The sequence below is a fragment of the Corapipo altera genome, unplaced genomic scaffold, assembly GCF_003945725.1.
Source record: "Corapipo altera isolate COAL_440 unplaced genomic scaffold, ASM394572v1 0, whole genome shotgun sequence".
NCBI lineage: Eukaryota > Metazoa > Chordata > Aves > Passeriformes > Pipridae > Corapipo > Corapipo altera.
Window position 1 is genome coordinate 45,677,176 of NW_020884872.1, and position 11,899 is coordinate 45,689,074.

The following is an 11,899-nucleotide window of genomic DNA, read 5'->3' on the forward strand; positions in this document are numbered from 1 at the left end:
AAAACAGAAATACTATGTTCTAGAGGGTAACTACACCAGAGCACCAGACCTATTGTTGCTCACCCAAAGGTTTTGTGGCTCCGTGACAGTGGGATGAACAAGCAAGTAGCATTTGCAGCTTATAAAACCATCCCTTGGAGAGCAAGAGGGATAAATAAAATTTTCCTTGCATAGAATAAACATTTTCATGTCGCCCTACTATATCTGCTAATTACTTGTTTATGAGCACAAAGAAAATAATACCTCCAGCATGATACATGTCTTTAAAAATGTCCTCTCCCAAACCAGACGGCTTTTTATCAAAGCAATGTTTCATGCAAATGCAATACAATCTCACATGGACAGATACCAACACACTGTGCCAACATCTGTAAAACAGACTATTACAATCAACCCAGTCTTCTTCCTACAGAACAAGATGGACAGTTTTAAAAAGGACTGATGGCAGTTGCTGTGTAAGTATAAGCATTAATATTCCACAATTTGTTTTTCTTTGTTTTCAGAAATAAAGTATGTACAACTGTAGATACTCACCCCTATCCCAGTCACATTGAGTGAACTGGATTGAGAGTTGTCTCATTTATATACTTGAATAATTCTGCACTTCAATGTGATAGACGTATTTTCCAGAGGACAAGGTTTCCCTTGTGGTGTGTTTTGTGGATTGTATTTGTGCTGGAATGCTTTCAGGTTTCTAAAGCAAGCATTTGCAGATACAAATTAAATACAAGATCTACCCAAGAGAACAAACTGCAAAAGCTGTAGTGGATGTTTATTGGTTTGCAAAATCAGTCATTTACAGTCTTTAAGGAATCTAGAAGATATTTAGTTGAATTTTACTTTCCGAGTTTCACTTAGATAAGGGAAAAAGGAGGTGAGAGAAATTGCAGGAGGAGGAGGAGCTGATCTGTCTCAAGGTGGAGCTGTATCTTGTATTAAATGACATTGGCAGATTAAAGCTCTCTAGTGGGGAAGGGCTTAAAGGCTGAGTCAAAAGCCAAGAAGTCTCTTTATTTACGCCTACCTCCCAGCCCCTGGCAATCTGACTAATAACAAACTGAGCTAACAGGAAAGACTAGAAAGAACAGAGAGAACACAGGAGCAGCTTGCATCTAAAAATCTGACAAACCAAGTGATCAAGTCAAGCTCTGCTGAGCATCTTGTTTATTTACTGCATCCAAATGCTTGCAAACAGTTAACTATATGCAGAAAAGTCAGCCTAGCTGTGAAGTATGCTGTGAATTTTAATTGAGGAAAAAGGAAAACTGCTTGCAGGATGGTCTGATGTGCACGGCTGCCTGGAAGATTTTTTCAGTTGAATGCTTTGTACTTTGTCTTCTGAACAAGGATTTTAACTTTATGGAGCTGTAGTATTACTAGAGCTTGCAGCAAAGTGAAACTTGGAAGAAAGTGTGCATTTTTCATCAGGAAAATTTACATTGCATTGAAGCAACTGCTCCAACTGTGCATTGCTGAGTGTTTCAGGGAGTGTTACTGCTGTACAGGTAAGAAAGATTCCAGTTAGCTAATTAGCTTAGCACATGAGAATTTAATTTCCCAGTACAAGTTGAATTTATTTTTCTTCATGACTTTGTATAACTTTTATATTAAAGCATGGTAATTTGTACTGTATTTTAAACAGTTTGCCTGGCACATTTATTCAAACTGCTAATGTAGAATGTGTAGAATGTGTGTATTAAGGGAACGCTGTTTTTGAATCCCTTGAGGGGAGAAAAATGGGTGTTTGTTTTTATTTCCTGAAGTGCAAGAGTGGTCTTAAATGCATCATCTGACTGTGATTTCCTCCAGAATTTAATAAACAATCCTGAAGACTTTCAGAAATTACCAATTCTTAGCTTGAGGCTTTGAAAATCTTCAGTATACATTTTTTAAATAGCTGAATTAAAACTAACAAATAAAACCCAACAAATGAAACAAGCTATTTCAATGTTGTAAAAACATATAAATTATTACTTATCAAGCATGTGATGTCTTTGCTGTAAGGTGACTACTTCTGAAAGTATTCAACTTTACCTCATAGAAAAGATCATGACATTTTTTACTCTTTTAGAATTCCTACAGACCTTAGTTACAGTATGCAGTCAGCAGTGACTTAGATGAAAGCAGATGTTAAAAAAAAAAAAAAAGCTTATGTTACCATGTAGAATTTTCTGAAAAACTTCACCACACGGAATAAAAAAAGGTCAGCTTTGTCAAGAATTTTAATATAAATTTTATTGTATTCTGAATTCTTTCAGTTGAATACTAATCATCTATTATTTGAAAGGAGTTTTTATTTTACAATAGTAGCCCACTGAGAACTTCATTACATATTTCTGAGTGTTTAGAAAAAGAAAAAAGCTGGGAAAGAGGATAAAAAGAATACAGCCTTCCTAATAATTTTTACTGTGTGTATATACGTGTGTGTGAGAGTTCTGGCTGCTCACAAAAGTATGACGATGATTAAAATGCGAATGTTTTCCAATTGGTTACAAATGTTGTTACTTTCATCTCTGAGAGAAGGGTTTTCATTTTTATAACCTAATTTCTCAAAATGCACCACAATGCAACATGCCTTTCAGATTATTATTTTTTTTCTTTTGATTTAATTTTGCTCAGGGACTTTATAAGTGCAGTTTGAATTTGATGCAGGTTGACGCTGGAATTTCTGATGAGAAAAGTGTACAGAAATAAAGTTGAATTAGTCATGCAGTTGTTTTGAAGCTGGCATCTGTGTCAAGAGCTTATATATTTTTTACCTTGGGTCACTGGGAAGGGTAGTGATACATGTAAAGCAAAAATAAATCTCTAGCATAATATGTTCCTGGAATTATTCTGCATACTTCAAAATAATATCTTGACATGTTGTGTCTTATCCAATACTTCTTAGGAAAACAGACTTAAAGGCATATATATTAAACATAGGCAACTGGAGTTCAGGGAGTGTTATATGAGACAGTAAACCCATTTGTTCTATTGAAACAAAGATAAAAGCTTATTTTTAGGGACACTTTTTCTCACACTGTGAATTGCACTTGAAACCTCTAAACTCATGCTTCTACTCCCACTTATCAGGAGCTACTAATGGAGAAAAACATAATTCATTGTGCACATATTAGCTGTTGGGGTTTTTTTGTATGTGTGTATGTAGTACTCATGCCACAGCATTTAAATGCCTGCATGTGTAAATCTTTGCAATCTGTTCTAAGGGAAACCTTGAGAAGTGTTGTCTCCAGTAACCAAGGTATATGATAATTAAAATATGGATTGATGAGATGCCAAATCATGTGACCACACTAAAAGAATATTCATGCAATTAACTGAATTGATCCTCATTAAAGGTTCTGAACTTTCAGAAATTAACACAACTGGTTGTGTAGTGAATTCTGTACTCAGTGTTTCAATAGCTTAGTTGGAAAGACCAACTTACCTTTATTAGATGGTTTACTTAAGAATCCTGCTTAGACAGATTCCTTGAGAATCCTCAAATAAATATCACAGCCCATAAAAGTTACTGATTTATAAATCATCCATTCCATTTTAAGATTTTAATTTTTTTTTAATCGTTAGGATATGTGTAAATATTTAATTAAAGATTATAAACATTGATTTCACTCTACCTCATATATCAAGAGATACTATTGTTCTTGCTAATTGACAGCCTTGACAGAAAGAAACAGAGAATCTTTCAATGGAGTGAAGCACAAGTTAGTTCAAACCAATTATAAATGATTGTTTTAAACATCTAAATTTCATTTGTGACTCCACAGTTGTATTGTAATGATGCATTTACCAGGTGTTGCAAAGTTCAAGATCAGCTTGAAAGGTGATAATCATATTACATATCATATGGATGACACTGGTGATAATTTTTAATTTTAAAGCACAGTCAGTGCCATATACATTTCAGAAGTTTTGTGATAACTGATGATTATAATAATCAGAAGGAGTCTAATATTAATCTCAAAACAAATTTGTCCTTGCTTACTTGTTTCTTCTGACATGTACTGCATTGTCAGTTCTTTCTTCTTTTTTCTTTAATTGTGTATATAAATTTTTTTATATGTATATTATATGCAAATATTACACGACTGTGTTGTGGTCCCTCTTTCACTAAATAATTACAAACAACAATATATGCATTAAAATTTAAGTAAAGAAAAATAATTATTTTGTCTACTTCCTTTTCAGTTTGTGGGTACAAGGATTGCAGAGGAAATACACTTTGATTTCCATACATAATGCAGAACCAAAGGAAATTCCCTGTATCCTGACTGAATGGGCTTGTGTTCACAACACATTATTAAACCAAACCAAATCTTATTTCTTCTCGTCAGCAACTGGATACCATTAAGTTAAGCTTAGCAAGGTACTCTTAGAATTTGCAGTGCTTTGGTAACACAAAGTAATGATCCAAAATATTATATTAGTTTCTATGTAAGTTGCTTGGAACAGTAACTTATTACTGCTGTCCACTGAAAGTCTGTATAGCATATAAATAAAGGCAGCACACTCTTGATTATCTCCTCTTATGAGTGTTTATTGATTTAGTACATTAAACTAAATATATATTCTTATATTAGAAAATAATTCAATTGCTTTGCACAACATAATATTGTTTAAAAGATGGGGTAGCTCAATGACAAGCATTAGGAATACTTTTTCTCTCTCTTGCCCCAGGAAAAAAACCCCACAACCCAAATTCTGTGAAATCATGACTCTATTACTTTTCCTTTTCCTTTTTTTTTTCTTTTTATGTTTTTTATTAGAATCTGCTGGACAAGATGAAGCTTTGGATTTTTATTCTATATTCAGTTGTGGTTGCATCTGATCCTTTCCAGTCACAGCCCTCTTTTTCTTCAGCCAGAGGATCTTGTCAGAGTCTGTGTTCCTGTGAAGAAAAGGATGATACCATTATTATAAACTGTGACGAAAGAGGCATCAAGACGGTATCAGAAATAAATGTCCCACCATCACGGCCTTTCCATCTTAATCTGTTAAACAATGGCCTGAGTATGTTACACATGAATGATTTTGCTGGCCTTGTTAATGCTATCTCTCTACATCTTGGTTTTAACAATATTGCAGATATTGAGCCTGGGGCTTTCAATGGTCTCAGCCTTCTTAAACAACTTCATATCAATCACAATTCTTTAGAAACACTTAAAGAAGATACGTTTAATGGATTGGAAAATTTGGAGTTTCTTCAAGCAGACAACAATTTCATCACAGTGATTGAAGCAAGTGCCTTTAGCAAGCTCAACAGGCTTAAAGTGCTTATTTTGAATGATAATGCCATTGAATCTCTTCCTCCAAACATATTTCGTTTTGTGCCATTGACCCATTTAGATCTGCGTGGAAACCAGTTACAGACACTGCCCTATGTTGGCTTTTTGGAACACATTGGTAGAATACTAGACCTTCAGCTGGAAGACAATAAATGGGTCTGTAACTGTGATTTGTTGCAGCTGAAGATATGGCTAGAAAACATGCCTCCTCAGTCAATAATAGGTGATGTTGTATGCAATAGTCCTTCAGTTATTAAAGGTAGCATCTTAAGCCGGTTGAAAAAAGAATCACTTTGTCCCACTCATCCTGTCAATGAACTTGAAGATCCTTCAGGGTCACTGCCCCTGGTTGTAACCACCTCTATCAGTGATAGTCACCTATCAACTAAGGTGATTCCTCTTCTGAAAGCTCCTACTAAAGAACCAAGTTTAGTGCTTCACACTTCAAAGCCTACTACGTTTCCAGGAATCTCTTGTCCCGTTCCCTGTCACTGCACCAGCCATATGCTCTCAGGAGTTCTAATGCACTGCCAGGAGCGAAATATTGAAAGTCTATCTGATTTAGGACCCCCTCCTCCAAATCCTAAAAAGCTTATTCTAGCTGGAAACATTATTCAGACATTACTGAAATCAGATCTGGTGGACTATACCAGCCTGGAAATGCTTCACCTGGGGAATAATCGCATTGAAATCCTTGAGGAAGGTTCCTTTATGAATCTGACTAGACTACAGAAATTATATCTCAATGGTAATCATCTTACAAAGTTAAGCCAGAATCTTTTTCTTGGTCTTCAGCACCTTGAGTACTTGTACCTTGAATATAATGCCATCAAAGAAGTTTTACCAGGGACGTTTAATGCAATGCCAAAACTGAAAGTCCTCTACTTAAATAACAACCTTCTGCAGGCTTTGCCACCCCATATCTTTTCAGGTATTCCCCTCACTAGATTAAATCTGAAAACAAACCAATTTGCTCATTTACCTGTGAGCAATGTCTTGGATGAGCTGGATATGCTGGTACAAATTGAACTTGAAGATAACCCTTGGGACTGTACCTGTGATTCAGTTGGGCTGCAAAAATGGATACAAAAACTGAGTAAGAATACCATGATGGGTGATATTTTTTGTAAATCTCCAGGGCATCTAGCAAAAAAGGAATTAAAATCCCTAAACAGTGAAGTTTTGTGTCCAGGTTTAATAAACAACCCTGCCCTACCAACTCATGCCAGTTTTGTAGTTGTGACAACTTCTTCTCCTACTGCCAACACTGCAGACACCATCCTGCGGTCCCTTACAGATGCTGTCCCACTTTCTGTTCTAATATTAGGACTGCTCATTGTGTTTATAACTATTGTATTTTGCGCAGCAGGAATAGTTGTTCTCGTTCTGCATCGGCGACGAAGGTGCAAAAAGAAACAGGTGGATGAGCAAATGAGGGACAGCAGCCCGGTTCACCTGCAGTACAGCATGTACGGGCATAAGACAACACACCACACAACGGAGCGCCCAGCTGCAACTCTCTACGAGCAACGTATGGTTACCCCCATGGTTCAGGTCTACCGCAGCCCATCCTTCAGCCCCAATCATACTGAGCAACAACAGGAGGAGAGAAGTGAGAAGGAAGCTAACGATTCCAAATATCTTCGCCGAAGTCTCCTGGAAAGAGAGAACAGTTCACCGCTTACAGGTCCAAATGTCAAATATAAGGCTACAGATCAATCTGCTGAATTTCTGTCTTTTCAGGATGCTAGCTGCTTGTATAGAAACATTCTTGAAAAAGAGAGAGAACTCCAGCAACTAGGGATCACAGAGTACCTAAGGAAAAATATTGTCCAGCTCCAACCTGACATGGAAGTTCATTATCCTGGAGCACATGAAGAGCTGAAGCTAATGGAGACGTTCATGTACTCCAGGCCAAGAAAGGTTTTTCTAGAACAAACTAAAAATGAGTATTTTGAACTCAAGGCTAACTTACATGCTGAGCCTGACTACCTGGAAGTCCTGGAGCAACAAACATGAAGTGATAATATTTTGGGTTGGGGTCGAATTTCTTTAATTCTATTTTAAGTTGGAACCATTGTAAATAAAAGTGCCTTATAATAACAGGTCAACAGTCAGAACTTAAGCACAGCAGTAATCCTAGCAAAGAAAAACTCAGGGATCACTGTGGGAAGCCATGGGATTGTGTGCTGGAAATATGTGTCACCCCAAATTAAACATGAATTTTGTGTGATTGAACTGTGGGAGGAAGATTGCTTATAGCAATATTCCTTATAACTTTAAAAAGGTGTGTATGGCATTCCATTCTGTACCCAATCTATGGAAAAATATTCATTACCCTCACTCTTTCTTTTTTTACCCCGCATTTAATTAGATTCCTTAAAGAAAATCCAAAAAACCCAATACTTGTGTTTGTATTTATATGGCTAGAGTGTATTTGTTAGGTTAGTAAATGCACTGCATACATGACCACCATCTACAACTACACCTAAAATACCCTTATAATAAATATGAAAGGAGTTGAAATGTTTTCATACTAAATGTTAATTAAAAAGAAAAAAAGATAAAATATTTTTGTGTGTGCACCCAGAGCCTGCAAATATTTAAGTATTTTACACAGAACTTCGTCATGTGCATTCTGTATCATATGTGGAAGGAAAAATATGTAATTATGTTTACCCAACATCTTCAATGACGAAAAAGCAAACCTTTTGCTACTTTCTCTGTCTGATAGCTTTACCTAAGTTTGGACAAACTTTTCTTGAGCTGCTGCTATAAAATATTGTGCATCACTGGTGTTTCAACTCATAATCCTGGGCAATTTGAAAGGCTACTGAGAATCAGCTGTAAATATGTTACTGTGTTTAATAAGTTTGATTTTTTATATATATACACACTTGTATATAAATAACTTCTGTACTGGTTTAAATATTCTTGGAGAAAATGAGTTTGCTGTGTCTAGGAACTTCCAAGTGCAAATACAGATCCTTTCCCACCCTACCCAAAAGCAACACTCATACAGAATAACTGCAACAATACACACACGAGGAAGAATAATAATATTTAGTTATTTGTACAAAAATATATTTTCTGAAATTAGAAGAAAATAAAGTGTTGTTGGGAAAATAGGTTAAAAAAACATAGAACACTGCAGGTTTATTTTTGCAATGAATTCTTGCTAGATTTATATTTACTATTTATTCTGCATAATTTTGTATTTTTTTTCCTCCAACTCACAAGAAAAAAAAAAGTTTATTCATGGAGGCTTTTCAAGCTAATCAAGGAACTTTTCCCTATTAATGAAAAGGAAATAAAGATTTTTTAAAATGTCTTTTTCTTAAAAGTCACTTTTTAAAGAAGGTAGCAACTTCTACATGCACAAGTTTAAAATTATTTGGAAATTAAACACAATGCTTCTCACTCTTGTTATGTGGACAGAAGCATCTTATCCTGAGTGCAGTAAGGCCATTCAATCTCTGTGCATGACTGACATGGTGCCAAAAGAAAATTTCTGACCTGCATTTATCTTCCTCTAAGCAAATCTTTTGTAAGCTGACTATGCATGATTCTTTTTTCTAATTCTCAATTGTAAAGTGAAAGATCAGCTTTATTACTACATGTCTACATATGTATGCTAAATTTAGCATTGAAGTCTACTCAGAGTAAAAAAATATATTCTTTACTTCATATTACTGTTCATGTCTTACCTATTTGTATATACCAATGTGAGTTCTTCATATTCTTTGTACATAAGTTTCTAACAGACAAATTTCTTACACTACAAACGGAAGTCAGATTCTCAGTTTTTTCAAATTTGCAAGAGATGACAACTTTTATGGTGCTATACTAATTTCTGCAACTTGAAGATCTGGCCACATGTTGTCTCTGTTAACAAATCAACTTTCTTATTATTTTTGAGGTATCCTCTGTTTGTTATGGAGGTCAAACTTGTTGGTTTACAAAAATCAAAATTTCAGTTATTAGAGAATAAGTATTATTTCCTCTTTCTATATATGAGAATAAGTTATTCAGAAAGCCTATCTATTTTGCAGGATTAGGAAGAGTAAATGTGGTGACGACATATTTGTTTCATTGTTATCTTTATTCTGGATAAGTAGAGACAATACTAAGTATTACTTGTGTGGGTATGGGTAAGACAAGGGAAAATACAGCTACAATAACTTTGCATTAACTTAGTTATCTAGTATTATTTTAGATGTACTTGAATTTTCAAGACGTGAATGGGCTTCACAGATCTGCCATAGAACCTATGGAAACCTGTATCTGGATCTGGAGGAGCAGCTGGAGCCCAGGTGGGATGGTTTAGAGCATCAAAATGACACTAGATGTCTCTATTTAAGTAAATTACTTTCACAGAGGAAAAAAATTCCAAGTAAATGTATTCTTTTGAATAATTAGGATAGAATGAAAAATTGAATTTATTCAGTGGTAGTAATGCTAGAAAACCTTGAATTCTGAATCAGACCCATTAAACTGTACTTTTTCAAATTGTCAGAGAGCTCAAATTAGTGTAGAGGAAAAAAATCAGAATAAAAATATAAATGCTACTTGATAACAGAGTTTATTTTTTCAATGTCTTTCATTTCAGTAGTTATTTCCAAACAAAAAATGGGTGCAAAAATAACACCCTGCAATTGGCAAGATGCAGGGAAACGATGATTCAAGCCCTCAGGCTTAGATTTAAGAGAAATAGCTTCAGACTAAAGACAATTGCCACATGCACAGATGTCACTTTGCTTAGCTGCTAACTGTTACTTGGCAGAATGTTGAGGACAACTGTGTGGCAAAACATTCTTCTTTGTTGCCGTCTCAAAGCATCAGAAAGAAGAGTGAGCTAAATTAATGTCAAAGCAAGTCAGTTACACAGCTGTATCAGAGCATTGCTCGGCAGGATTAAAGAGACCTTTACCGTTTAGCTTTCCTTCAGCAGGGAATTTCATGTCTTTTATCACATAAGGGCAAATGTGCTCTGTGGTAGTCTGTAACTCCACAAGTAGTTTGGCAGTATCCAGGAATCACTAGAATGTGGCTCTCTGTCCACTTTCCTACCATCAATCCCAACAAGACTGCCATGTAATGAGTTTGTATAATGAGGAGAGAGGAGTCTGCCTATAGCCTTACATTCATACAGTGCTTTTTCTGGCTATGAGGAAACTTTATATTCCAATAACAAAAAAGGACAAAAATTTGACCTTATGTGATTATACTTCAGCAGAAGAAAATCAGTATCTGCTGACAAAAATAAAATTATGATATAAGAAAGGCATCATATAAGAAAGAGGGATGCAATATCTCTTTCTGAAAATTCCTTGGAACTTTTTCGTTATAACAATTGGAAATGTGTCTGTAATATTACTAATGTTTGCAGAAAGTTGGGAAGGGTATTCAGAACTTCCCTTTTCAAAACCATTCTCATATTTTATTTTATTTTTTCCCAGTGACAGGCACAGTTAAGTGTTTTGATACATTTTACTTAGATAGAATAATGGAGGTTGGAAGGCAAAGCATGTTTGACAGTCTGCAACAAAGTGGATCCATTTCTCTCCTGTCAACATGATAGTTTAATTGAGTGTGAGAACAGTGCTTCGTCAAGCACACTGCTGTAAGTGGCAGCTATGTTATTGTTGCTAGGGCACCTCGAGGTAACCAACACTACCATTTTTTGCCTCACATTTCAGTGAAGAAAATATATTAAGTAACACTACAGACCTGTTTCCTAAATAAACGTATTAAAACAATTTATTGCACTTCCTTATTTTAAACTGTTCTTATCAAATTCATGAAAGACAAATGCATTTCTCTTTCTTTTTCTTCCCACTACAGGTAATTTTCACACAGAGTTTTAGTACTGATACTTGATTATATTGCCTGCAATTGATGCCTCTCCAAGCTTCTGAACAGAAATAAACCCCAACATCACACCCCAAAATCTCTATTCAGCAAAACCTCTAAATTCACACATAAATTAGAGTATTTGCTTATTCAGAAATGACCTAATATTTTTACATATACTTATCTATTAGAATGTCAGATCAACCTTTCTGTAATTATATTCTAGTTCATACTTATTGGCAGTAATGTGTCAAACCTAGCAGATTCGAAACCAAAATCTTTTAACACATAGTCATTGTTTCTCTCATTGTAATTTGAGGATCAGGTTTTGGCTGTCTTTGCATGACCAAAATGTTCCTTGTTTGACACCAAATAGAAGATGTATGGTATGTTCCATTTACTTACACAGAGATTACTAGTTTTATACTATGCTAAACTGAAAAAAATAAGTTTGACCAGGATGGGAAACCATTTTAAAAAGTTCATTCTCTGGTGTGTTAATAAAAAAGGTTACTTACGACAAATAAGACATTATTTCACAGAATGAAGTAACAGTGGCAAGGGGAAAATGGAGACGGAATTTCAAAGTCATCATCAGAAGGGATTCTGGATTATCATTCTGAGGATGCCATTGTCTACAGCAATATATTTAATCAGCTGCACCAAAAGTCTGTAAGTTTCATGTAGATTTACAAAAATCATCATGAGATAAAAAAACCCAACCAAACACTTGCCTACATTCAAAAGATCAGCTGAGA

The 11,899-nt window shown here is 35.2% G+C and overlaps 1 protein-coding gene across 1 annotated transcript; it reads left to right on the top strand.

The window, feature by feature from the left end:
* Positions 1-965: 965 nt before the first annotated feature.
* SLITRK6 (SLIT and NTRK like family member 6) lies at positions 966-7,693 on the top strand. Its single transcript, XM_027646479.1, has 2 exons — positions 966-1,505; positions 4,770-7,693. The coding sequence occupies exon 2, from the start codon at positions 4,785-4,787 to the stop codon at positions 7,305-7,307; it is 2,523 nt and encodes an 840-aa protein (XP_027502280.1). The 5' UTR covers positions 966-1,505; positions 4,770-4,784; the 3' UTR covers positions 7,308-7,693.
* Positions 7,694-11,899: the final 4,206 nt, after the last annotated feature.